Source organism: Salvelinus fontinalis, chromosome 9 (genome assembly GCF_029448725.1).
Source record: "Salvelinus fontinalis isolate EN_2023a chromosome 9, ASM2944872v1, whole genome shotgun sequence".
Lineage (NCBI taxonomy): Eukaryota > Metazoa > Chordata > Actinopteri > Salmoniformes > Salmonidae > Salvelinus > Salvelinus fontinalis.
In genome coordinates this window covers 53,035,079-53,062,836 of record NC_074673.1, presented here as the reverse complement: position 1 = coordinate 53,062,836, position 27,758 = coordinate 53,035,079, and the positions used below count along the sequence as shown (strand labels likewise).

Sequence of the window (27,758 nt, the reverse complement as noted above, 5' to 3'; positions counted from 1 at the left end):
TATCTGCACTGTATGTGTGCTAGCTAGCTAGCCAATTTTAGAATTGTTCTAATAAACTGCCAATATGCTAACATTCCATTCAAACAATGAAGTCAATCCACAGCCATACACTGGCTCAAATCAGTTGATAGGATTTAGACAAATTGTACACGAACACGAACTGATATCATTTAATCGCACTTGCAGCTTTACAAGAAAACAGAATCTGAGACATTTATGGTCAAACATATGAGGCTATTTGTATAAAACCCATAAACTATATATGACAATATTCCATTACACAATGTCTGATACATCACGTGTCTTTTAAATTATCCTGCATAATTAAAAAGGAGGAAATGCATCACCTATGCCTCTACTGCCATTCATTCCAATTAGACTGGTTTTGGATTTCTCCCTGTCCAAGATGGCTGCCATTTTTTTCCGAATATGTATCTGAGGTTTATGACATTCTCCCTCTAGTAATCTTTTTGGATCTCTGATTAATGCCAAGTCTTTCTGGTCGGGGCTAATGATTGTTTCGTCAAATTTACACTATAGTGGCCTGGAAATATGTTTCTAAAGTAGACCGATAATTAGTAAACAGGTTTGCCATTATGATGAACATTTTATTTTAGGGAGATGGCAAAGTTGCCATGCATGAGCTAGCAAAGTTCGTAAGAAATAGACTGCTGCGCCACTCAGGAGGCCATTGCTAACTAAGGCAATGCATCGCAGTTCTTGAGGCGTCACTACAGACCTGGGTTCAATCACAGGTTGTGTCAGATGCCCGTGACCGGGAGACCCATGAGGCGGTGCACAATTGTTGAGGTTTGGGGAGGATTTGGCAGGCTGGGATTTCCTTGCCCCTTCGCGCACCAGCTACTCCTTGTGGCGGGCCGGGCGCTTGCAAGCTAACTTTCGCCAGCTGGGCGGTGTTTCCTCCAACACATTGGTGTGGCTGGCTTCCGGGTTAAGTGAGCAGTGTGTCAAGAAGCAACGCGGCTTGGAAGGGTCGTGTTTCGGAAGATGCATTGGCTCTCGACCTTCGCCTCTCCAGTAGGGGAGTTGCAGTAATGGGACAAGACTGTATCTACAGAAAAAGAGGTAAAAGAAAGAAATAGCTAGCAACGTTAACTGGCAAAAATGTTGTCCCCCCTTAATTTTAGCTAGCTAAAATTATACTGCATCTAAAGTCAATCTGGAAACATCACGATGACAAAAGCTTGCCCTACTAAGTATTTGATTCCTTTTGAAATGTCATGTATTTCCAAGCTACAGTAATGCACTTTTGACTAAATCATCAGCACCCATTGACGCTGCATTGAGTAGAACGCTCAGCGAGGCAATAGTCCTAAAACGAAAGTTCAAAAGTAGACTCACAAAAATGTCAACTTTTGAAATTGGCTGAATTAAGATAACTTCAACCCTGTTAATTTATTTGGCATCTGGGCACTTACTATAGTAATTTATTTAACTAAACTTTCTTTGTATCAGTTTCTGTCTCTCTACAAAGGCATGGTCTTCAAACTATGGAAGACGGCAAAACATGTATCAATAATAATAACTGATTGGACTTACTTGGCACTTTTCTAGACACCTAAAGCTATTTACAGTGTAAGGGGAAACGCCACCCTAACCCAGTTTACATACTCTATTTGTATTTATTTTATTGGCCCATCCACCCCTCTCTTCAGAGGACAAAAGGTAACTTTGTTTTTCTGTTCTGTACTTTGTCATGTATTTGTACATGTTATGTGGACCCCAGGAAGAGTAGCTGCTGCATGTGCAGGATCTTAATAAACTAAACATTTAATATTGCAATGTATAGCCTGACCCCATTTCATGGACCCAAGATCCATAGGTATCAGCCTACACAGTGACACCCACAGAACACAACTGTGAAGTTTTTACACAAATATTAGCGTCATAGCTCTTAGGACCTGATTCCATGGACACAAGATCCATAGGTAAGGCTGTACATGACAATATGAATGTTCAATACACACAATAGGCTCAATATTGAGGTGATTTCCCAAAGTAAAAGATTTGCAATAAGAGCTACGACAATATGTGTGTAGACTCTGAACAGTTGTGTTCTGTGGGTGTCACTGAATAGGCTGATACCCCATATCACGGACCCTAGATCCATAGGTAAGGCTGTACAGCGCATACAGTATGCCTCCAATGCAATTATGAAGTCTAATACATCCACAGTGTGATTTCAACTGATTTGTCCTTAGTCAAATGAACTAATTATTGTATTTTGTTAAATCTATATAACATTCCAAACTTCTTAAGCATTATCTAGCCCAAATATGTCATGATTCCACTATTTGTATCTGTTTGCATCTTTGTATCTGTTTGCATCAGTTTCAATGCAGGACTTTTATTTTTGAAAGTGAACCACAAATGTCACTATTGTGGCTAATAGTTATTGTGGGTAGCTTCACATAGGTGGCTCTGGAAGTGCTGGCCTCAGCTGAAAACAACATTTCCGCTGTACCTGCTTTTCTGTGTGGAGGCATGCATCGAAAACTTGGGTCAGCCATATATTTATATATTTGCTAGCTATTCATCTGGGCCCGGTTTCCCAACAACATCTTAAAAGGTCATCGTTAGAACCTTTGTAAGAGCATCCTTGAATTTCTGAGACGTTTCCCAAAATCATCTTTATTAACGTTATGCTCGTTATGCGCAGCGGTCTAAGACAATGCAGCTCAGTGCTTGAGGTGTCATTTATAGGCGTCATCGAACCCTGGTTCGAATCCAGGCTGTATCACAACCGGCCGTGATTGGGAATCCCATAGGGCTACGCACAATTGGTTCAGCGTCGTCCGGGTTTGGCCGGTGTAGGCCGTCATTGTAAATAAGAATTTGTTCTTAACTGACTTGCCTACTTAAATTTACTACTTACATTTTTTTAAGTATAATAATAATAAATGTTGCACTTGAAATCTCTTTTAATCTAACGCCCGCCTCAGACCACTCGTAGATCACCGTTTTCTCTCACAAGTCACTTTACACACAGAAGATATCCGTAAACATTGAATGAAGATTTTTTATGTCTTTCTGTGACCGCAGAAAACTTTGTTGAATATTAGTAGCTTAAAAGTTTGCAATGTTATAAACAAATGAGGCAAGGCTAAAAAAAAACAGAACCGAATTATACACACTGTACAAAACATTAAGAACACCTTGCATGACATTAGGTTACAATGATTTGTTGAGCAATTACGAAAATCATTGTCAACATATTCTATTTTTAGGTAACTTTGATATTTTCTATAGCGAACGAGCGACTGACTGTTTTTTCTCCCTTTACACAAACTGAAGAAATTCTGAATTTATATAAGCAAACATTGCATACAAATTAGCACGAAAAAACAGAATACATAACAAATGGCAAACATAATACAAACACATATAAAGTATAATAGGCTACACAAAATGTATTCTTATGATGGGAAAACTGTATTGTGTACAACAGATTACTTTGAAAAAAACGGTATTGTGTACAACAGATTACTTTGAAATGCCATAAATCATTTAAGAGCTACTGTGAGCTCTATTTAATATTCTGGAATAATTTTCAGCACGGGACAGCTCCTGTAACGACACAGTTAAATGTAACTTTGTATAACTGTGTGGTGTTTTGGGAGATGGGTGTGACATCTTCGGACATTATATTTACGATGCATTGTTGAAACACTCGTAAGCCTAAAGTACTGAAGGATTTTGTCCAACAAGGCGCCACACCAGGGGTGCGTTCAGTTCGCTTGAACGTTTGCTAGGTTGCGGAACACCTTGTACTGAACGACACCTTTCCCCAAAACATTCTTGTACGTTCTTGAACATACTTTGAGATACGCTTGCTCCGTTCGGTGGGTGTGCCGGAGTGTGTCTTGAAGCAATGAGTGACGTATTTAAAAGAGAAGCGGTGCATTTTGAACCCCCCTACCCCTCCCCGTTTTTCAACTGGTTGATCAGTACAGCAGTTTCCGTTCAATTGAATGTTCTATTACGTTTTTATGTACTGAACGCACCCCTGACAAACTGAGCTGATTCATCGGTTCAGTGATTGCTCCTCTTTCACCCCAGCTGCCAAACTAACCCTGATTCAGATGACCATCCTACCCATGCTAGATTACGGAGACGTAATTTATGGATCGGCAGGTAAGGGTGCTCTCAAGCAGCTTGATGTTCTTTACCATTCGGCCATCATATTTGCCACCAATGCTCCTTTATAGGACACATCACTGCACTCCTCTGTAAACTGGTCATCTCTGTATACCCTTCGCAAGACCCACTGGTTGATGCTTATTTATAAAACCCTCTTAGGCCTCACTCTCGTCAGTTCAATGCGGCTAGCGACTTCAACGAGTTGCAAAAAAACTCACACTGGACAGTTTAAAAAAAATCTCAATCTCTTCATTCAAAGACTGTCATGGACACTCTTATTGACAGTTGTGGCTGCTTCGCGTGATGTGTTGTCTCTACCATCTTGCCCTTTGCTGTTGTCATGCCCAATAATGTTTGTACCATGTTGTTGTCATGTTGCTGCCATGCTATGTTGTCTTAGGTCTCTCTTTATGTAGTGTTGTGATGTCTCTCGTCGTGGTGTGTGCATATATATAAAATGTTTATCCCAGCACCGTCCCGGCAGGAGGCCTTTTGGTAGGCCATCATTGTAAATAAGAATTTGTTAACTGACTGGCCTAGTTAAATAAAAATTGCCTGAATTCAACACACCTGGTTTCCAGGTTTGTTCAATCAAAAACATGAAGTGCCTGCGGCACTCCAGGACTAGGGTTGCCCACCCCTGCCCTAGAGGTATTATAGTCAATGCTTATGAACTGAATATTCTGGGTGAATTTCCATATCAATGACACAAACTACGGAGTTGAACTGTTAAGCAGCATGTGCAGTTAACGCTAACATGGCTTTGGTGATGAAAGGTGCATCATGAATTTATTGTAATCTCCACAACCACTGCATGCTGTGACATAGGCCTGGATGGTCACACATCTTCTTCAGCTGCCTGACTGAATACTGTAGCCTTCAGTGGTACCGGAAGCAAGGGCCTTACCTGGGAGTACAGCAACAGTCTCTCAAATTTATACAAGTGGCTACAATCACTGACTGACTTGTATTCACGGTCTATTTGTCCCATTCTTCAGTCTTGTCTGGGATATACAGTTGAAGTCGGAAGTTTACATACCCCTTAGCCAAATACATTTAAACTCAGTTTTTCACAATTCCTGACATTTGATCATAGTAAAAATTCCCTGTCTTAGGTCAGTTAGGATCACCACTTCATTTTAAGAATGTGAAATGTCAGAATAATAGTAGAGTGATTTATTTCAGCTTGTATTTCTTTCATTACATTCCCAGTGGGTCAGAAGTTTACATACTCCATTATTATTTGGTAGCATTGTCATTAAATTGTTTAACTTGGGTCAAACGTTTTGGTTAGCCTTCCGCAATTTTCCCACAATAGGTTGGGTGAATTTTGACCCATTCCTCCTGACAGAGCTGGTGTAACTGAGTCAGGTTTGTAGGATCCTTGCTCACACACGCTTTTTCAGTTCTGCCCACAGATTTTCTATAGGATTGAGGTCAGGGCCTTGTGATGGCCACTCCAATACCTTGACATTGTTGTCCTTAAGCCATTTTGCCACAACTTTGGAAGTATGCTTGGGGTCATTGTCCATTTGGAAGACCCATTTGCGACCAAGCTTTAACTTCCTGACTGATGTCTTGAGATGTTGCTTCAATATATCCACAATTTCCCTTCCTCATGATGTCATCTCTTTTGTGAAGTGCACCAGTCCCTCCTGCAGCAAAGCACCCCCACAACATGATGCTGCCACCCCCGTGCTTCACGGTTGGGATGGTGTTCTTTGGCTTGCAAACCTCCCCCTTTTTCCTCCAAACATAATGGTCATTATGGCCAAACAGTTCTATTTTTGTTTCATCAGACCAGAGGACATTTCTCCAAAAAGTACGATCTTTGTCCCCAAGTGCAGTTGCAAACCGTAGTCTGGCTTTTTTATGGCGGTTTCGGAGCAGTGGCTTTTTCCTTGCTGATTGGCCTTTCATGTTAGGTCGATAAAGGACTCATTTTACTGTGGATATAGATACGTTTAACTGTTTCCTCCAGCATCTTCACGGGGTCCTTTGCTGTTGTTCTGGGATTGATTTGCACTTTTCGCACCAAAGTACGTTCATCTATATATGTGGGTCAGAAGTTTACATACATTAAGTTGACTGTGCCTTTAAACAGCTTGGAAAATTCCAGAAATTGATGTCATGGCTTTAGAAGCTTCTGATAGGCTAATTGATGAATACATTTTTAGAAATGTATGTATATCAGACATCACACAGGTGTGTCAACCTGAATATACAGTTGAAGTCGGAAGTTCACATACACTTAGGTTGGAGTCATTAAAACTCATTTTTCGGGCCTCCCGGGTGACGCAGTGGTCTAGGGCACTGCATCGCAGCGCTAGCTGTGCCACCAGAGACGCTGGGTTCGCGCCCAGGCTCTGTCGCAGGCGGCCACGACCGGGAGGTCCGTGGGGCGACGCACAATTGGCCTAGCGTCGTCCGGGTTAGGGAGGGTTTGGCCGGTAGGGATATCCTTGTCTCATAGCACACCAGCAACTCCTGTGGCAGGCCGGGCGCAGTGCGCGCTAACCAAGGTAGCCAGGTGCACTGTGTTTCCTTCGACACATTGGTGCGGCTGGCTTCCTGGTTGGAGGCGCGCTGTGTTAAGAAGCAGTGCGGCTTGGTTGGGTTGTGTTTCGTAGGATGCATGGCTTTTGACCTTCGTCTCTCCCGAGCCCGTACGGGAGTTGTAGCGATGAGACAAGATAGTAGTTACTAACAATTGGATACCACGAAAAGGGGGTGGTAAAAACTAAACACAAAAACTCATTTTTCAACCACTCCACAAATTTCTTGTTAAACTATAGTTTTGGCAAGTCGGTTAAGACATCTCCTTTGTGCATGACACAAGTAATTTTTCCAACAATTGTTTACAGTCGATTATTTCACTATCACAATTCCAGTGGGTCAGAAGTTTACATACACTAAATTGACTGTGCCTTAACAGCTTGGAAAATGCCAGAAAATGATGTCATGGCTTTAGAAGCTTCTGATAGGCTAATTTGAGTCAATTGGAGGTGTACCTGTGGATATATTTCAAGGCTTACCTTCAAACTCAGTGGCTCTTTGCTTGACATCATGGGAAAATCAAAAGAAATCAGCCAAGACTTCAGAAAAAAAATTGTATTCCTCCACAAGTCTGGTTCATCCTCGGGAGCAATTTCCAAATGCCTGAAAGTACCACGTTCATCTGTACAAACAATAGTACGCAAGTATAAAACCATGGGACCCCGCAGTCGCCATACTGCTCAGGAAGGAGACACGTCGTGTCTCCTGGAGCTGAACATACTTTGTTGCGAAAAGTGCAAATCAATCCCAGAACAACAGCAAAGGACCCTGTGACGATGCTGGAGGAAACGGGTACAAAAGTATCTATTTCCACAGTAAAACGAGATCTATATCAACATAACCTGAAAGGCTGCTTAACAAGGAAGAAGCTACTGCTCCAAAACCACCATAAAACATCCAGACTACGGTTTGCCACTGCACATGGGGACAAAGATCATTCTTTTTGGGGTAATGTCCTCTGGTCTGATGAAACATAAATACACTGCTCAAAAAAATAAAGGGAACACTAAAATAACACATCCTAGATCTGAATGAATGAAATATTCTTATTAAATACTTTTTTCTTTACATAGTTGAATGTGCTGACAACAATCACACAAAAATGATCAATGGAAATCAAATTTATCAACCCATGGAGGTCTGGATTTGGAGTCACACTCAAAATTAAAGTGGAAAACCGCACTACAGGCTGATCCAACTTTGATGTAATGTCCTTAAAACAAGTCAAAATGAGGCTCAGTAGTGTGTGTGGCCTCCACGTGCCTGTATGACCTCCCTACAACGCCTGGGCATGCTCCTGATGAGGTGGCGGATGGTCTCCTGAGGGATCTCCTCCCAGACCTGGACTAAAGCATCCACCAACTCCTGGACAGTCTGTGGTGCAACGTGGCGTTGGTGGATGGAGCGAGACATGATGTCCCAGATGTGCTCAATTGGATTCAGGTCTGGGGAACGGGCAGGACAGTCCATAGCATCAATGCCTTCCTCTTGCAGGAACTGCTGACACACTCCAGCCACATGAGGTCTAGCATTGTCTTGCATTAGGAGGAACCCAGGGCCAACCGCACCAGCATATGAGTATCAATCAATCAAGTATCATATCAATGAGCTTGACGCCCTGATAAGTTCCTTTCCTGAGGATGGCTCACCTCTCACAGTTCTGGGTGACTTTAACCTCCCCATGTCTACCTTTGACTCATTCCTCTCTGCCTCCTTCTTTCCACTCCTCTCCTCTTTTGACCTCACCCTCTCACCTTCCCCCCCTACTCACAAGGCAGGCAATACGCTTGACCTCATGGCTGGCTTGACGACTCATTGCGAGCTCACAGAACAGGGCTCCGGCAGCTGAGCGGAAATGGAGGAAAACTCGCCTCCCTGCGGACCTGGCATCCTTTCACTCCCTCCTCTCTACATTCTCCTCTTCTGTCTCTGCTGCTAAAGCCAATTTCTACCACTCTAAATTCCAAGCATCTGCCTCTAACCCTAGGAAGCTCTTTGCCACCTTCTCCTCCCTCCTGAATCCTCCTCCCCCTCCTCCCCCCTCTCTGCTGATGACTTCGTCAACCATTTTGAAAAGAAGGTCGACGACATCCGATCCTCGTTTGCTAAGTCAAACGACACCGCTGGTTCTGCTCACACTGCCCTACCCTGTGCTTTGACCTCTTTCTCCCCTCTCTCTCCAGATGAAATCTCACGTCTTGTGACGGCCGGCCGCCCAACAACCTGCCCGCTTGACCCTATCCCCTCCTCTCTTCTCCAGACCATTTCCGGAGACCTTCTCCCTTACCTCATCTCGCTCATCAACTCATCCTTGACCGCTGGCTACGTCCCTTCCGTCTTCAAGAGAGCGAGAGTTGCACCCCTTCTGAAAAAACCTACACTCGATCCCTCCGATGTCAACAACTACAGACCAGTATCCCTTCTTTCTTTTCTCTCCAAAACTCTTGAACGTGCCGTCCTTGGCCAGCTCTCCTGCTATCTCTCTCAGAATGACCTTCTTGATCCAAATCAGTCAGGTTTCAAGACTAGTCATTCAACTGAGACTGCTCTTCTCTGTGTCACGGAGGCGCTCCGCACTGCTAAAGCTAACTCTCTCTCCTCTGCTCTCATCCTTCTAGACCTATCGGCTGCCTTTGATACTGTGAACCATCAGATCCTCCTCTCCACCCTCTCCGAGCTGGGCATCTCCGGCGCGGCCCATATATATATATATATATATATTCTTCCTCACTTCATCTAACCTGACCTCTGCCCAAATTCCTCACTCCTCCCCAACTCATGGCTGTCATGGTGACTGGTACTAGACTGTCCCTTCTCCTCCCATAGGATCCCTGATGGCTAACAATAACATATCCTGACATAATGTAAATGTTATACATTATCCTCTCTCCCTCAGTGAAATTAATAAGTATATTTCATGATTCCAACATTTAAGAAATCAGAACCCATCACTACCGTCGAGTATATGCAATTCAAATTACATGATCAATGTTTACTGATTATGAAAAGCCTACAGTTAAGCCTACAGTTACTTTAACACTGATGATAGAGCTAAATGTGCACAATTGTTTTACATGGAATAATCTGACATTTGTAGTTCTGTATAGTGCTCTTGAAGAGGTGATGACATTACAACCAAATAATTAGCATTTATTTAACAGTCTCTTAAACGGTAAGTAGTTGTCAATGGTTTAAGCGGAGCTGGGGGTCTCCTTGCCCCCCAGCAACCAAATCGAACGCTCTGCACCATATCTGGGTTTCGATGCAACGTGTGTTATAACATGGACTATAAGCAGTGGCAACCTATCCTTACAGATGGTCATACATCTTTGGATCTAATTAAGTCAACTCAATGCAAATACCTATACATTGGATTTTCTTAGCATTTTGACAAAACGTTGCGGGCCACACTATCTTGATTGTCACTTGACTTAAAGGGGAACTCCACTCAAACGATCTTTTGGTATTTTCCCCAATAATCAACTGTTGATATAGTCCCAAAATGTTTTGCATGTCAGCAGTCAAGTTCAAGCAAAGTATCACCGGCCACATCATGATGATGATGCGTTTTGTGATGTGGCTGGTAACACTTGGCTTCTTGAAATCCAATATCTTTTAGACTTGACTGCTAACATGCAAAACATGTTGTGATTGTATCAACAGTGGACTAATGAAAAAAAGACCAAAAGATAGTAAGTGGAGTTCTCCTTTAAGTGCCCAGACTCAAGCAATGAATTAATGAAGCAATGAATCACTGATTTATTCATATCGAATACAAAGTGAACACCAACACTTACACAGCACTTTATTTTAAATTAAACAATGTTAAACTGATGTTAAAGAGCAGACTGTCAACTTTAATTTGAGTGTATTTTCATCCATATCAGGCGAACCATTTAGAAACTACAGCACTTTTTGTACATAGTCCCACAATTTTAGGGGAACAAAAATATTAGGACAAATTCACTTATGGTGTATTATAGTCAAAAGTTTAGTATTTGGTCCCATATTCCTAGCACACAATGATTACATCAAGTTTGTCACTCTAAACTTGTATGCATTTGCTGTTTGTTTTGTTTGTTTCAGATTATTTTGTGCCCAATAGAAATGAATGTCATTTTGGAGTCACTTTTATTGTAAATAAGGACAGAATATATTTCTACATTCATGTGGATGCTACCATGATACCAGGACTTTTTTCCTGTGCCAATCAAATTTGAACAACATTGTTTGTTATCAAAACAATAATAAGCATCCTGGGATTAGTTTAAAACGACCCGCGACATGGTTTGTGAAATTACTCAGGGGGGGGGGGGGGAATATAATATATAAAAATGTAAAGTGTTGGTCCCATGTTTTGTGAGCTGAAAAAAGATCCCAAAAATGTTCCATATGCACAAAAAGCTTATTTTTCAAAAATGTTATGCACAAATTTGTTTACACCACGTGTATGGGGTCATGTGGGCGAGCGGTTCGCTGATGTCAACGTTGAGAACAGAGTGTCCCATGGTGGCGGTGGGGTTATGGTATGGGTAGACATAAGCTACGGACAACGAGCACAATTGCATTTTATCGATGGCAAAGTGAATGCACAGAGATACCGTGAGGAGATTCTGAGGCCCATTGTCGTGCCATTCATCCACCGCCATCACCTCATGTTACATGATAACGCATGGCCCCATGTCACAAGGATTTGTACACAATTCCTGGAAGCTGAAAATGTCAGTTCTTCCATGGCCTGCATACTCACCAGACATGGTCACCCATTGAGCATGTTTGGGATGCTCTGGATCAACGTGTACGACAGTATGTTCCAGTTCCCGCCAATATCCAGCAACTTCACACAGCCATTGAAGAGGAGTGGGACAATATTCCACAGGCCACAATCAACAGCCTGATAAACTCTATGCGAAGGAGATGTCGCGCTGCATGAGGCAAATAGTGGTCACACCAGATACTGACTGGTTTTCTGTTCCACGCTCCTACTTTTTTTTTTTTTTTCTTTTTTTTTTAAAGGTATCTTTGACCAATCGATGCATATCTGTATTCCCAGTCATGTGAAATCCATAGATTAGGGCCCAATTAATTTTTCAATTGACTGATTTCCTTTTATGAACTGTAACTCAGTAAAATCTTTGAAATTGTTGCATGTTGTGTTTATATTTTTGTTCAATATATCAAATGTGTGCAAAATCGGAGGTAGAAAAAGGGGAAAAAAGTAGCTCCGGTAATGAGTAATTTTTTTAACCGTTTGATCTAGAGAGGAGCCGTTTTCTATGCTGTAAAGCTGCAAGTATGACTGTCGCAAAGCTGTTTTTCCTCTAGCACTGCTGTGTGACAGCAAACTTGCAAAGCCTATACGACTGGCCTGTGCACTTGGTTAACCCAGAGATTAAATGATATACAATGTATCAATTTTGCTTGCTCTGCACACGCTGCTCCAAAGTATTAAATGTACAAATGTAACAACAGAAGACTGATCAGGGTATGCATCCCCCTTGCCATCACGGCTAAATTATATTTTAAAAACTGATGACGGAATGGATGTGCAGGAAGAGCAGACGGAGAGAAACAGGTGAGTGATGGCTGGAATGGGATGGGCTGGCGGATTACAGCTGCTACATGTGATATGGCATGAAAGTTAAGTGGACATTATTGGACAAGAGACTAGTTGCATGTATTTTTTTTTTTTACAGAATTTATAAACAAAACTGACTTTATACACATTTTATAACAGGCGCCAGTGCCTTAGATCGGTAGGACTGAAAAATGTGGTAGTGTTATATGAAACGATAATCTATAAATGTTGGTATCATGATGTTTTTGTACGGTGATATTACTGTGGTACCGGTATACCATGCAACACTAATTCACATTAATGTAGAAGTGTTTAGAAACATATTCTATTCTTATTTACAATAAAAGTTCATCCAAAATGACAATACATTATTTACCATTGATTCTGTCTTGCCAATAGAAATGAAACCACCAAAAGAGTAAATGCATCCAGCAACTTTGTAGATTCAGAAGCTTGATGTAATTATTGCATGCTAGGAATATGGGAACAAATACTAAACTTTTGACTAATTTTAATTCACAACAAAAAATGTGTCACTGTCCCCATACTTTTGTAGATCACTGTATTATTAGCTCTGGTCAATGATGTGTTAATGATTGAGAAACCATTAAGGTACACGGTTTCTCAAAGTGCACTTGTGCAATCCAATATTTCACAACATCCGTTTTATAAAATCTATTCTACGTCTATCTTTGGTCATGATAGGAAAAAGGCATCTCTAGGTAGACTAGGTTCAGGGAATAACCCTTGGCGAGGACTACGAGCAGGGGGAAAAAAGTGTCTTCTGGACTTCATTTTCACAGAGACCTCAGGTGAGCTCTGCCTGTTTAGTGCGTGGAAGGCGCAAGGCAGTGATCCCCCCTGTCAGCAGCAAAGCAGACACAAGTAGAACTGGTATCACACAGTTGGTGTCCACCAGCTGGCCAAAGACTATGTTACCCATGATGGCTGCCACTCTGCCTATTGCTGTGAAGAAGCCCAGAGCGGAGGACCTAAAATAAACCAAGATTGACAGTGAGCACAGTGGGAGAGACGAGACAATCAGCCTGGCAAAGAGCCTTTGCTGGGAAATTGTTTAAAAGAAGGCTGTATGGTAGCTTGGTCCCATTACATGTCATAGGATTTGGCAAGACAGCAGAAAAAGATCTTGGACCAGTCGTGACAATAGAGGACCAATAGAACCCGTTCTAAAGTGGACCTGGGGCTTTCCCACCCAGACCCAATATGCAGAAATACATTTCTTTAAATATAGAGACCCGTTCCGAACGGAACCGAGGACAACTAGGCCCGTTATGTACAGTCGTGGCCAAAAGTTTTGAGAATGACACAAATATTAATTTTCACAGTCTGCTGCTTCAGAGTCTTTAGATATTTTTGTCAGATGTTACTATGGAATACTGAAGTATAATTACAAGCATTTCATAAGTGTCAAAGGCTTTTATTGACAATTACATGAAGTTGATGCAAAGAGTCAATATTTGCAGTGTTGACCCTTCTTTTTCAAGACCTCTGCAATCTGCCCTGGCATGCTGTCAATTATGCTGCTACTCAGCCATAAAAGCTAGAATATGCATATTATTAGTAGATTTGGATAGAAAACACTCTGAAGTTTCTAAAACTGTTTGAATTATGTCTGTGAGTATAACAGAACTCATATGGCAGGCAAAAACCTGAGGGAAAAATCCAAACAGGAAGTGGGAAATCTGAGGTTGGTCGATTTTCAACTCAGCTCCTATTTAAGATACAGTGAGATACTGGTAATGTTGTACTTCCTAAGGCTTCCACTAGCTGTCAACAGTCTTTAGAACCTTGTCTGATGCTTCTACTGTGAAGTGGTGCCGAATGAGAGGGGATTGAGTAAGGTCTACCATGACCTGAACATGCGCTGACCATGCGTGTTCATGTGAGAGCAAGCTCTGTTCCATCGCACTTCTGAAGACAAAGGAATTTTCCGGTTGGAACATTATTGAAGAATTATGTTAAAAACATCCTAAAGATTGATTCAATACTTCGTTTGTCATGTTTTTACGCACTGTAATATAACTTTTTTAACTTTTCGTCCGTACATTCCGCTGGACTTGCCCGCGCGTCATGAGTTTGGAAAGTGTACTGAACGCTAGAACAAGGAGGAATTTGGACATAAAAGATGGACATTATCGAACAAAACAAACATTTATTGTGGAACTGGAAGTGCATTCTGATGAAGATCATCAAAGGTAAGTGAATGTTTATAATGTTATTTCTGACTTGTGTTGACTGCACAATATGGCGGATATATTTTTGTCTTGATTGGGCTCTGAGCGCCGACCTCAGATTATTGCATGGTTTGCTTTTTCCGTAAAGCTTTTTTGAAATCTGACACAGCGGTTGCATTAACAAGGCAAAGTGTTGAGTAGCCAGTGAAATCGTGCCCATTTCAAACGGCCTCCTACTCAATTCTTGCTTGTACAATATGGATATTATTATTAATATTGGATAGAAAACACTCTCTAGTTTCTAAAAACGTTTGAATTATTTCTCTGAGTGAAACAGAAATCCTTCTGCAGCACTTTTCCTGACCAGGAAGTGAAATGTCAGAAATCTATCCTCTGTTCAACCTCATGCCTATACATGGGCGTGTGACGTAGGAGTCTACAAACACTTCCTACGCCTTCCCCTGGTTGTCTAGATGCGGTGAGAGAAGAAATTTCGTGTCTACCTTGGTCTGAGGTGGAATAAAAGATCTTTGTTTGACGTGACCGTCCATATCCTGTTTCTGGAGCGTGCGAAAGAGGACACGGATATGGCTTATGTTTAGCTGTGGTTATGAAAGACGAACATCTCCGTCTTAGATTTGATTTGATACATGTCACCATATCATCGTAACGTACGTTTTTTCAATATAGTTTAATCAGATTATTGAAACTTTTTCGGGAGTTTTGCCGTGTTCCGTTTTCTAACTTTGTTGACTTTGGAGTAATCCGTGTCACTTGGCAAGTGCCAATGCTAAGTGAAGAGGGAAATTTGCCATTCTGAATCCAAACAACGACTCATCTGGACAGAGGACACCTTGTTCAACATTCTGATGAAAGATCAGCAAAAGTAAGAGCCAATTTATGATGTTATTTCATATATCTGTCGTGCATGTTGACTGGTCGTGGGCGCCCAAGTTTTTCTTGCTATTGCTGCTATGCTAATATCACGCTACATTTTGTTTGCGCTGTAAAACATTTAATAAATCGGAAATATTGTCTAGAATCACAAGATGCCTGTCTTTCAATTGCTGTACACTATGTATTTTTCAGAAATGTTTTATGATGAGTAATTAGGTATTTGACGTTGGTGTCTGTAAATATTATGGCTGCTTTCGGTGCAATTTCTGATTGTAGCTGAAATGTAAACTATGAATTACACCTGAAATATGCAAATTTTTTGAAAAAAACATGCTATACAATAAATATGTTATCAGATTGTCATCTGATAAGGTTGTTTCTTGGTTAGTGGCTATTTTTATCTTTATTTGGCCGAATTTGTGATAGCTACTGATGGAGTCATAAACTGATGGAGTAAGAATATTGGTGTCTTTTGCTAACGTGATTAGCTAATAGATTTACATATTGTGTCTTCCCTGTAAAACATTTTAAAAATCGGACATGTTGACTTGATTCACAAGATGTGCACCTTTCATCTGGTGTCTTGGACTTGTTAATGTGTGAAAGTTAAATATTTAAAAAAAATATATCTTTTGAATTTCGCGCCCTGCACTTTGAGCTGGATGTTGTCATAAGTGTACCGGTGTCGGGCTGCACCCCTAACAGGTTAAGGAGAAGAGCATCTAAAATTCTATGCATAACACTTGTATTTTCATCAACATTTATAATGAGTATTTCTGTAAATTGATGTGGCTCTCTGCAAAATCACCGGATGTTTTGGAACTACTGAACGTAACGCGCCAATGTAAAATCAGATTTTTGGATATAAATATTAACTTTACCGAACAAAACATACATGTATTGTGTAACATGAAGTCCTATGAGTGTCATCTGATGAAGATCATCAAAGGTTAGTGATTAATTTTATCTATATTTCTGCTTTTTGTGAATCCTTTCTTTGGCTGGAAAAATGGCTGTGTTATTCTGTGAATAGGCACTCACCTAACATAATCGTTTGGTTTGCTTTCGTCGTAAAGCCTTTTTGAAATCGGACACTGGCTGGATTTACAACAAGTTTATCTTTAAAATTGTGTAAAATACATGTATGTTTGAGGAATTTTAATTATAGGATTTCTGTTGTTTTGAATTTGGATGCTACCGTCCCACGTACCCTAGAGAGGTTAACGAGAGAATCACTGACATGATGTCAGCTGGTCCTTTTGTGGCAGGGCTGAAATGCAGTGGAAATGTTTTTGGGGGATTCAGTTCATTTGCATGGCAAAGAAGGACTTTGCAATTAATTGCAATTCATCTGATCACTCTTCATAACATTCTGGAGTATATGCAAATTGCCATCATACAAACTGAGGCAGCAGACTTTGTGAAAATTAATATTTGTGTTATTCTCAAAACTTTTGGCCACGACTGTATATATCTGGTTGGATCCAGAGCCTGTCTGATCCGAGTGAGGGAAGCAGCTGAAAAGTAATTTAAGTTAAAAAGGAGCTGAAAGCGAGAGGGGTGTCGCTCTAGCAGGCGGGGGAGAGGCTGCGAGTGACATGGGGAGCAGGGAGGAAGAGACAGCAACCAACCAAGCCGACTTAGTAGACTAATAGCTGACATAGCTAGGTTATTTATCATCAAATATGATTACGTAGTATCTGTCCTGGATTGCATCAAACCGGGAGAAGCTAGTTAAGCTAGCTAACGTTAGCTAGCAGGCTGAGGCTGCAGCGCATGCGCTTCCTCATCCTACAGTTACAAATGACAACAACGCCATTCTGAATATTAAGTAGCAGCCTGCCTACCTGTTGGCTCTTGGTTGTTGTAGCCTATCCTTCTCCTTTAACTTTTGATTCCATCTTCCATTGATTAGATATCTCTTAACTTTTGCCACACACGGAGTGAGGACGTTAGCCTAATGCCGCTTTGCCGCTTTGATGACTTATGATTGGTCAACAACAAGCTATACGCGCCATGCTGCACTCTCGTGAAAAGCTACAGCAGCAGCATGAATTACAAAATGTCTCGCTTCTACTGCAGCAGTCGCGTTTATGATCTGTACGGGCCCTCCTGGACAAGTCCGTTAAAATTACACATGCCCGAGACCCGTGACAATCATATTAGATCAGAACCATGACATTATTTAGAATTCTGGATCCGGACCCGCTTGGGTCTCGTGTATTCCGGTACAGGTGAATCTGTGAAGCCTTCTAGTACATAGGAGTTGGGAAGGCAACACAAACAGATCTAGGACCAGGCTATTATGATGGTGTCTGCAGTTACCGTAGCTGGGTGGGGTAGAGCTCAGTGCCCAACACGTCCAAGGAATTCCAGGCCACCACAGACACTCCACTGAAAACACAGGAGATGAGCAGACTCTGTGCTTTCGTCTTCACCTCGTAGATGAGGAACACACTCACACTGGACAACAATAGGCTGCAACCTGGGACAGAGAGCACAGTACATACTTCAAAAAAACCAGACGGACACACACGGGGAATAGAATCCATGCCAAGATGGCTTTGGTTGGAATGTGGTTCTAGGCTAGCAACTTTGACTTGATTCCGGCATAGACCACAAACATGGGTTAACTGTGAGAGGCTTTGGATCAAAGCGTCTGCAAATGGCCATTTTATGACACCATTCCCAATGCTGCAAAATTATTCTGATTGAGCCACAATGTCACTGAAACTTCTAATAACTAAATTAATTTTTTGATCATGCCCTACTGTCTTTTAAGAAGGGAGGGGAAAACAACTCACAAAGCAGGGCCTTTCCTCCAATGACATCCATTAGGAGAACGGTGAAGATGTTCCCTGGTAGGTTTGAGGCTGCAGTGACAAAGCCCTCCATGTACACTGCGAAAGGAAGCAGTCCAACACACTCACTTAGTTTTCAATAAATAAAAGTGCCAGTAAAGTGCCATGAAATATACTTTTTTTACTTGAATAACAAACTTTGCAAAATGTTATAGATAGCGCAATATTTCATCATTTAAGAGAAACTGGTGCCCACAGATTTACATAACACACATAGCTACTGTTTACACAACCTTTTTCTGTAAGTCTGACAGGAGTGAGCATTTTATTGAACAGTGCATTGCTCTCGTGTATTGTACACACCTGCCGTTTTGACTGGGTAGCAGCTTTGGTTGTCATGGCTTTGTAAGCGAGACACATTGGCACAAGGTGAGCCTCCATCCTCTGCTCTCTTGAAAAGCTCTGGGAACCACATCCACAGACCATAGTATCTATACACACACACACACACACACAAAGGCGTTAGGACACAGGATAACTACCCACAGAAATATTAGCTGTCAATGTTTATGTATATTTGTGTCAAAAAAGTCATCCGTACATACAGTATGGATAACAAGGATAGCTGAAGACAGACATTCTATTAAGGAGAGCTGAGACCCACCCAAATGAGATGCAGTAGAATATAACGACCAGACATACACTTCTAGAGGCCAACTCTCCAACAAACAGCTGTCTTATTGGTGCCAAGACCTGCAACACAAGCAACATTGATTTAAGTGAAAATAAACATGTCCTACATACAATAAGTGTTATTGGAATATTCACATAGTGGGTTTGTATTTTACTTTGTGCTGAACCTCATGTGATAAAGAAAAACCTGAATGTAAAGACCAACAGCATACATGTATATAGGGGATCTGAGATGCAGCATAAAGTACAGTACAACATTTCCTTCAGCAAATCCGATAGTTTTGAAGCTGTGATACCCCATCGGAGGGTGCTCCAGTCTTAAAGGGAAAAAAACACCATGAGAGTGTATTTGTGTATGTGCCGGTCTCCTATGTCTGTGTGCATGTGTACATGTATGCATGGTGTTACCTGTTTGAGGAGGTTGACAAAGCGCTGAGTGTGTGTTCCACCTCTCCTAGTCTCCCTCTCTTTCTTCTCAGAAGGGATATGCAGCCCACAAATCTGTAAATGATATAGAACACACTATATTTAACATATCAAGTGAAAAGTAGTAGCATCATTAACATATCTGATTCTACTAATGAAGGAAGACTATGATTGATAGAAGTATGTTTACTGCTTGGCTGGAGCAAAAGGCTGCAACCACACTGAAACGTGAAGGATAAGGGCCGTATTCAATCCGTATCACGGAAGTTCAGCGTTACAGCGCGATTTAAATTTAAAGGCAATGTTCCCGTGTTAGCGGAGACTGCATTCATCGTACAACACTGCATATATTGGCTCAATCGGAAATTACCTTTCACATTTCTATCTCGCTATCTGTAACACTTCAGAGATACAGATTAAATAGAGACCCAAGATTGATCACCTCTGGTATATGAGCTAATACCATATGTGCAGTTAATCGAGGCCAAAACAAAGGGATTTGAAAAGATGATATCAACAAAATTGGGCAGCTTTTAGTTCAGAGATATGGGGAGCTAAAACGTCTGTCTAACTTGCAAGTGTGATTTTGCCATTACTGTGAAGAGGGGTTGATCAGAAAGGTCATGAGTGCCAATTTCCCTCTACTTTTACATACCATGCTCCATGTGATGGGCTGTATTTATTTACAAAAAGATGGAGACACGTGTTCAGGAAGAATGGATCGGTTTAGAGAGATTTACTGCTTAACTGGAGAAGCAACCACTATACACTTACAGTAACACAGTACATGCAGTTCATCAAGGCCAAAACATTAAAAAGTGATCTTTCTAACTTGGGAGTGTCAAAGTAATTTTTCCATTGGGGCCATTACTGGAAATAGGGAGCACAAGTGAAGGCCAGATTTATAAAAAAAAATGGAGACAAAAATGGCCCATGTACCACATTTGACACCCCTGGTCTAACTGGTCCCTCCAAGACATATACTGTATATTGAGCAGGGTCCACAAAATGAAGCATACCTAATCCTAAACTGATATGTGATATAAAAATCATGTATTTGAACCCAGATCTGGCTGTACATCCATCCTGCGACCATAGTGTGTACGGGCCTGAAAGCTTCTAATGGACTGATGAGGTCATGAAGTCATGACATAGGAATGAATGGTGTCACGTGATCAATGGCTTTGTACATTCATATAGCCATTGTTTTTTTAAAGACCAGCATCAATGTTAAATTAAGTACTTAAAATTAAATATATCTTTGAAATGTCACATATTTGGATAGCAAAATATTGTATTCAGTTGTATTCGCGTAAGGGGAAGTTCAGGATTTTATAACTTGATGTTTTATGGTTCCTCATCCTGAAAGTAGTCTATAACGTCTGACATGAGACACTGTAATCCATGGTTCGGTTTTCCATGGTTTCTTTAAACGGCCACTAAAAACTTCTATAATTTATGGAACGCCGTTTGGGTCTTTGCGTGTCAAAAAGATACACGTCAAATAACAATATGTAAACTATATGCAAATGTTGGCCAATCACTATATGAAAAACTTCTCATTCATCACCAACAAACGACTAATTCATGTCGAACCTTGAAAACATGAGACCGCTTTTTAACTTTTGCCAACCAAGTGCAACCACCCCAGGAGGATCGGGTGGTTCAAAGGTAGGATTAATTCTGGTAGGTTAGGTAATACCTGGCAAAAGTCTACATTAACCGGCACAACTACCTAGTAACGTTAGCTTGCTGATGATTGCAACAGCTACCGTGGGGTGCGCGAGTATGGGCGGCGGCGATTATGCCAAGTGTCATTATTGTAACTTTTATAACGTTTGCACATGTCAGATTTCAATCGTTCAGGGGACGGAATAATGCTGGAGTCCAAAGGCGGCAAACCGGGAGAATCAGGTTGATAACTATGAGGGTTTGCCTGATCTGAGCCTAACATGCAGCAGCTGAACAGGATAGGTACATTTTCCCTATATCCATGTAGTATATGAGGACACAGTGTGATGCACAGTGCTTGCTTTGTAAGTAAGCTAGGTGTGAATCAATCTTGTGATTCAACATAGATTTATTGTATGTTATTTTACTGATTTAAAGATCATGGACTATTTCACGGTTTTTATATTAGCATACTTTTTATTCGATTTAAATAATGTTTCCATATATCAGTGTCTTTAGAGTGTCCTGTGAGGCAGATCAAAGTGCCCCATGGTCAGGAGGAGAGCAGCTTCTTAAAGGTTTTGGGGGAAACATTCCCCCAGATTAATCCAAATGTAGAGGCCTTTAAGACAGACAGGAGGAGGCTTGTTCCCCTACAATTAAAGGAGTGTTGTCAAGACAATGGAGGACAGAGATGGTGTGGTTGAATTGATGGCTCAACAATTTGTCCAAGGGAGCATGCAGGTGGCCTTGGAGCAGTAAGTCAACTCTGTCATAAATCTGTGAAGTACTTGTCATTACCTCCTCTAACATAAGTATTTTGAATCAGTCCACCCCCCTAAATCAATACACATCACTATATTGTCCTTAACACTTATTTTAAATATACATACTGTCTCAAAACCATAACAGGTTCAAATATCGTCTCAACTCTCTTGGGCTGCTCGAAGCATTGAGGAACCACCCGGACAGCTTCCGAGCACTTTTTGTGGACTCCATAAAGCCTCCCACTGCCAGGGACCTGTTTAAAGTAACCCATTCCATACCTGGCGGCAACCGGCGGTGTTTGGAGAACAACACCATCTGCCACTGGTTCAACTGGCTGGCTGAGGTGCAAGGTAAAATTAGTAAATTGTTCAAGTTTATCGGTAACTGCATATTATTCCATTTTGTGATTTAAATATGTATTTTAAATGTTTTACTGTGTACTCCACAGATGGATAATGTCCTCTAACAGTGGCGATGGTGTTTGAGTTTGCTACTGGGGCAACGGTGGGTTTGAGGACACCCCGACCATTGAATTCCTCCACACAGCGCGAGGGCGTCTCGCTGGGCAGCAGAAGAAAAAGTCCCCGAGGCAAACACGTGTGCTGTGACACTAAGGCTCTCTCTTCATAGCACCTACAATGCCTTTAGGGAATTCATGACCTCCGGTATTGTGAATTCCCCACATTTCGGTGTTGCATAAAAACATTTTTACGATACATAATTATATCTAGTAGCTCTAACTTATAGTAGCAATTGAGTGTTTGAAAATGTAACTGCACATCAATATTTAAGCATTTATCTACTTACATCTGTCATCTGTATTGTTTGTACAGTGCATTCGGAACGTATTCAGACCCCTTGACTTTTTCCACATTTTATTACGTTACAGCCTTATTCAAAAATGGATACAATACTTTCCCCCCCTCATCAATCACACACAATACCCCATCATGACAAAGCAAAAACAGGTTGACATTTTTATAAATGTATTTTAAAAAATATGGAAATATTACATTTATGACCCTTTACTCAGTACTTTTCTGAAGCACCTTTGGCAGCGATTACACAATAGTCTTCTTGGGTATGACGCTACAGGTGTATTTATTTAATACATTTTAGAATAAAGCTCTAATGTAACAATGTGGAAAAGGTCAAGGGGTCTGAATACTTTCCAAATGCACTGTATTTCCATATTGGCTGTTATTGTTCACTTAATGATCATTAAAATTTAATTATACAATATATATTGCTTGTTTTGGTGTTAAAGTTACATTTTTTTATTAACACTTTACTAATAACCAATAGCCGTTGCTGATATTGACTGAAGTACTGCAGCCAACACATCCAAACTTGATGTCCTACATTAAGAATAAATTAACTTCAGCCATTATCATTTAATTAGAACTAGATGAAATAAGGCTTCCCATCCACTGCATTAAGTGACAGCTCCACTTCTGGGAACTGCACCTTTGTAGTGACTTATCAAATTTCAAATGCATTGATCTAAGAACTAGATCCATTAGTCCTAGGCTCTCCAACCCTGTTCCTGGAGAGCTACCCTCCTGTAGGTTTTCAATCCAACCTCAGTTTTATCTAACCTCATTAACTTATTAAGCAGGTAATTATTAAATTCAGGTGCACTAGATTAGGGTCGGAGTGAACCTACAAGACAGTAGCTCTCCAGGAACAAGGTTAGGAGCCCTGCACTAGTCCATTTTCAACCACATAATTTGAGCTGTCACAATGTGTCAACAATGTTATGTTACTAACTGTAATAGGTTGCTGTTAATCACAATTATATAAAATGTAACGGGGGCAAACCACTATCTTCATAGTTCATTTTTTTTAAACTATAGGGCGTTCTCCACACTTATTTAAACAATTTATAAAAGTCCCGATTGGGCATTATAAAAATGTAAGTTCTGTTTTAATAATGTCCATTCAGAATGTTCTGTTGTCCTCCCACAGCAAGCACGCTCTGAAGGCTCCAATCCAGTGCTCGCAGTAGGCCTCTCCTGGGTCATGTTGTACTGAGTGGAAGACAAATATTGTGTCAGCAGATGGAATGCTGTGCTAAAGCGCCATAGAGCAAAATACAATAACCATAGGCCTTATCTCCAAATATGACCAAACAAAATCGTACTGGAATGGGGAAGTATTTAACATTTGTTAAGGCCACCTGTGGCTAAACTCTGGTCCCATCCGTTTAGAGTTAAAGAGTCTATCGTACCTTTATAGAGACCAAATCATACAGTGTGTGAAAGATGGGGAATGTTAGTATTATAAAATGTATAATAGTATTATAAAAATTAACTGATTCAAAGGAACGAGTGGCGCTAAAGTCCAATCCCTCATCCCAGTAGGGGTGTATGTAGTAAGTCAGGTTGGAGTAGGAACGAGTGGCGCTGAAGATATAATTGCCATAACCCTCTGTAGATTGTCAACTCCCAGGCTGTTTCTGGGGCCTTCCAATGGAATTATTGTCCGCAACAGTTGCCATTTGTCTGATGGTCATATGATAATCTATGAGGAACTCAAGCTGCTCCTTGGTGATGTGATACCGCCTTCCCTCCAAAGGCACTTGATAGGATACTGAAATAAAAAAATATTATAATTAATTACAAAATACACTCCTAAAAACTTTAGGTTAAAAGACTAAGATCACAATATAGAATTTAGGAACAGCATTATAGGCCAACCAAATGTTGTTTTAATGATTGACTTGACACAGGAGACTTATGGCTGCAATCCCGTTGACGGGATCGATAAGACAACAGCCAGTGAAAGTACAGGGCGCCAAATTCAAACAAATCTCAATTAAAATTCCTCAAGCATACAAGTATTTCACACCATTTTAAAAGATACACTTCTTGTTAATCCCACCAGTGTCCGATTTCAAAAAGGCTTTACGACGAAAGCACCACAAACGATTGTTAGGTCACCGCAAAATCACAGAAAAACACTGCCATTTTTCCAGCCAAAGACAGGAGTCACAAAAACCACAGAGATAAAATGAATAACTAACCTTTGATGATCTTCATCAGATGACACTCATAGGACTTCATGTTACACAATACATATATGTTTTGTTCGATAAAGTTAATATTTATATCCAAAGACCTCAGTTTACATTGGAGCCATGTTCAGAAATGCCTCAAATTTCCGGAGAAATTGCAGAGCCACATCAAATAACAGAAATATTAATCATAAACTTTGATGAAAGATACATGTTTTACATAGAATTAAAGATACACTTGTTCTTAATGCAACCGATCGCTGCAGCTGTACATAGTCCATCTGTAAACTACCCACCCAATTTACCTACCTCACCCCCCATACTGCTTTTATTTATTTACTTTTCTGCTCTTTTGCACACCAGTATCTCTTCTTGCACATGATCATCTGATGATTTATCACTCCAGTGTTAATCTGCTAAATTGTAATTACTCGATTTATTGCCTACCTCATGCCTTTTGCACACATTGTATATAGATTCTCTTTTTTTTCCTACCATGTTATTGACTTGTTTATTGTTTACTCCATGTGTAACTCTGTGTTGTTGTCTGTTCACACTGCTATGCTTTATCTTGGCCAGGTCGCAGTTGCAAATGAGAACTTGTTCTCAACTAGCCTACCTGGTTAAATAAAGGTGAAATAAAAATAAAAATAAAAACCGCTGTCAGATTTCAAAAAGCTTTACGGCAAAAGCACAATATTCAATCATCTGAGAGCAGCGTTCAGCCACAAAAGGAAGCCATACAGTTACCCGCCAAATTGTACAGTCAACAAAACTCATAAATAGCATTATAAATCTTCACTTACCTTTGCTGATCTTCGTCGGAATGCACTCCCAGGACTCCCACAAGAAATGTTAGTTTTGTTCGGTAATGTCCATAATTTATGTCAAAATAGCTATTTTTGTTAGCATGTTTGGTAAACAAATCCAAAGTCAGGAAAGGAAGCGCGTTCACTAAAAGCAGACGAAATGTCAAAGTTCCGTAACGGTCAGTAGAAACATGTCAAACGATGTATTGTCAAATGATGTATCCAATCTTTAGGATGTTTTTAACATAAATCTTCAATAACGTTCCAACCGGAGAATTCCATTGTCTTCAGAAGTGCGATGGAACAGAACTCCCTCATGTGAATGCACATGGTCAGCTCATGATAGACCTGACTCATTCCCGTCTCCCCCACTTCACAGTAGAAGCATCAGACAAGGTTCTACAGACTGCTGACATCTAGTGGAAGCCGTAGGAAGCGCAAACTGACCCATATCCCACAGGCGATGAGTTGAAAACCTACAAACCTCAGATTTCCCACTTCCTGGTTGGATTTTTCCCTCAGGTTTTTGCCTGCCATATGAGTTCTGTCATACTCACAGACATCATTCAAACAGTTTTAGAAACTTCAGTGTGTTTTCTATCCAATAATAATAATAATAAGCATATATTAGAAACTGGGACAGAGGAGCAGGCAGTTTACTCTGGGCACCTTTTCATCCAAGCTACTCAATACTGCCCCTGCAGCCATAAGAAGTTTTAACACAGGACAAGTAAAATGATACAATCTCAGCCTTTGCCACTCATGCCATACAACAACAAAAAATGATACAAATGTAACAACTTGCCATCTTCGTAAGGCTCCGTTGTTGGATGTCATTTGCCTCTTGTAGGAACTCCTCTGCAACAGCAATTAGATTGCTGGCCATCTCTTCATCAATCAAATGACCGCTTGCCCACCGGAGTCTCCGCAACATGGTCTCTAGCCTGAAAAATAGACCGCAGACCCGATGGGTCCAGTGACATTTTATCTGTATGTAGTTAACCCCAAAAGTTCTCTCTTGTCTAAACTGTGCCAACTAACATATTCAGTTTTAACTAACGTACTTTAGCTACAAACTAGCTAAAAAATGTATCTTCATTCGCTAGCTAGCTAACGTTACTGTACAGTAGTAACTAGTTAACGTTTTATAGATTCCATCATTAACATTAGATTATGAACAATTAACTTTAGCTAGCTATCTTGAGTTCAGTTAAATATCAATGGCCCGGCAGATCTAACGTTAGCTAGCTAACGCCGTTGGTAGTTAGGTGACGTTAGTGTTATATTATGTAACGTTAGTTTTTTTGCAGCTGTTACACCACTCACTCTCAACACCTACGTTAGATAGCTAGCTAACATTAAGTTAACGTTACCTGGCTATTGATGGTTGAAGTCCATGTCTTCTGTCCGTGAGCAGCAGTCTGGTGCAATCAGAGATGGTTGATTTACAATTTTCGAGACATTTTGCAGCCATTGTTAACTAGCTAGCTAATTTTACCTCGGAAGAACAGAAGTTGAGTGTACGTCTTTCATCAGTACCTGAGACTTGGGCGGAGTCCAAACGACCTTTATGCAAATGTGCTCATCAGTGACAAAATCTGTGAATAGTTGTGATATATGAAATACGAGTGAGTGTAATCAATATGTAATAACTACGTACAAAATTAATGAACGTGTTAAATCATTATGTGACGGCGTCATATTCAGGTCCTGATTGGTAAAGAAGCTTATTTGACGTCAAATAGTGTTATTTGACACGTCAACGTCAAATAGTGTTAAATTCTACAAGCAGTTCCCTGGTCTGGTTCTCTGAAGTTGTTCTGCTGTTTGACGGTTCTGAGAGGTCTGAAACCTGGGCCGCGGGATCATTTTGATTATCCTAGTTACAATGCTGATTAATTATCTTCCGATGATAGTGGTAATAGTAATGCAAGATTACTTCGAATTCACACGGGGTATTCTTGCCAGGGCAATTAGTTTGTCTATTGTAGTTGTGACAGGGTGTGTGCAGACCCTCCTATACCTCCTTAAGGATGGGAAACTCCCATGTATCAGGGGTCCTTGAGGGAAATGTTTCATGACCTGTACTATTCATTTTCACATGTTATAGTAACATAGTACATTTATCAGAGTTTGTATAGAACATGAAGGTCCACAATTAGCGTTAATAAAGTATAATATTTTAGA

General features: G+C 40.7%; 1 protein-coding gene and 1 long non-coding RNA gene across 4 annotated transcripts in view; one reads left to right on the top strand and one right to left on the bottom strand.

Moving 5' to 3' along the window:
• Window positions 1-155: 155 nt before the first annotated feature.
• sv2 (synaptic vesicle glycoprotein 2) overlaps window positions 156-27,758 on the bottom strand; it is a 34,752-nt gene continuing 7,149 nt past the window's right edge. For 2 of the 3 annotated variants that reach the window (XM_055934871.1, XM_055934868.1), the window contains 6 exons: window positions 19,290-19,382; window positions 18,853-18,941; window positions 18,552-18,679; window positions 18,192-18,287; window positions 17,713-17,872; window positions 156-1,072 (listed from right to left, as the gene is read on the bottom strand). In XM_055934871.1, the coding sequence (XP_055790846.1) occupies window positions 862-1,072; window positions 17,713-17,872; window positions 18,192-18,287; window positions 18,552-18,679; window positions 18,853-18,941; window positions 19,290-19,382 (777 nt within the window). In that variant the 3' untranslated portion in view covers window positions 156-861. Of the gene's footprint in view, window positions 1,073-10,456; window positions 13,288-17,712; window positions 17,873-18,191; window positions 18,288-18,551; window positions 18,680-18,852; window positions 18,942-19,289; window positions 19,383-27,758 lie in introns of those variants that run through there. The other variant, XM_055934869.1, reaches the window with a different exon arrangement.
• Window positions 999-24,344, top strand: LOC129862839 (uncharacterized). Its single transcript, XR_008760831.1, has 3 exons — window positions 999-1,086; window positions 21,891-22,096; window positions 22,195-24,344. It is a non-coding gene; the product is annotated as an uncharacterized LOC129862839 (long non-coding RNA).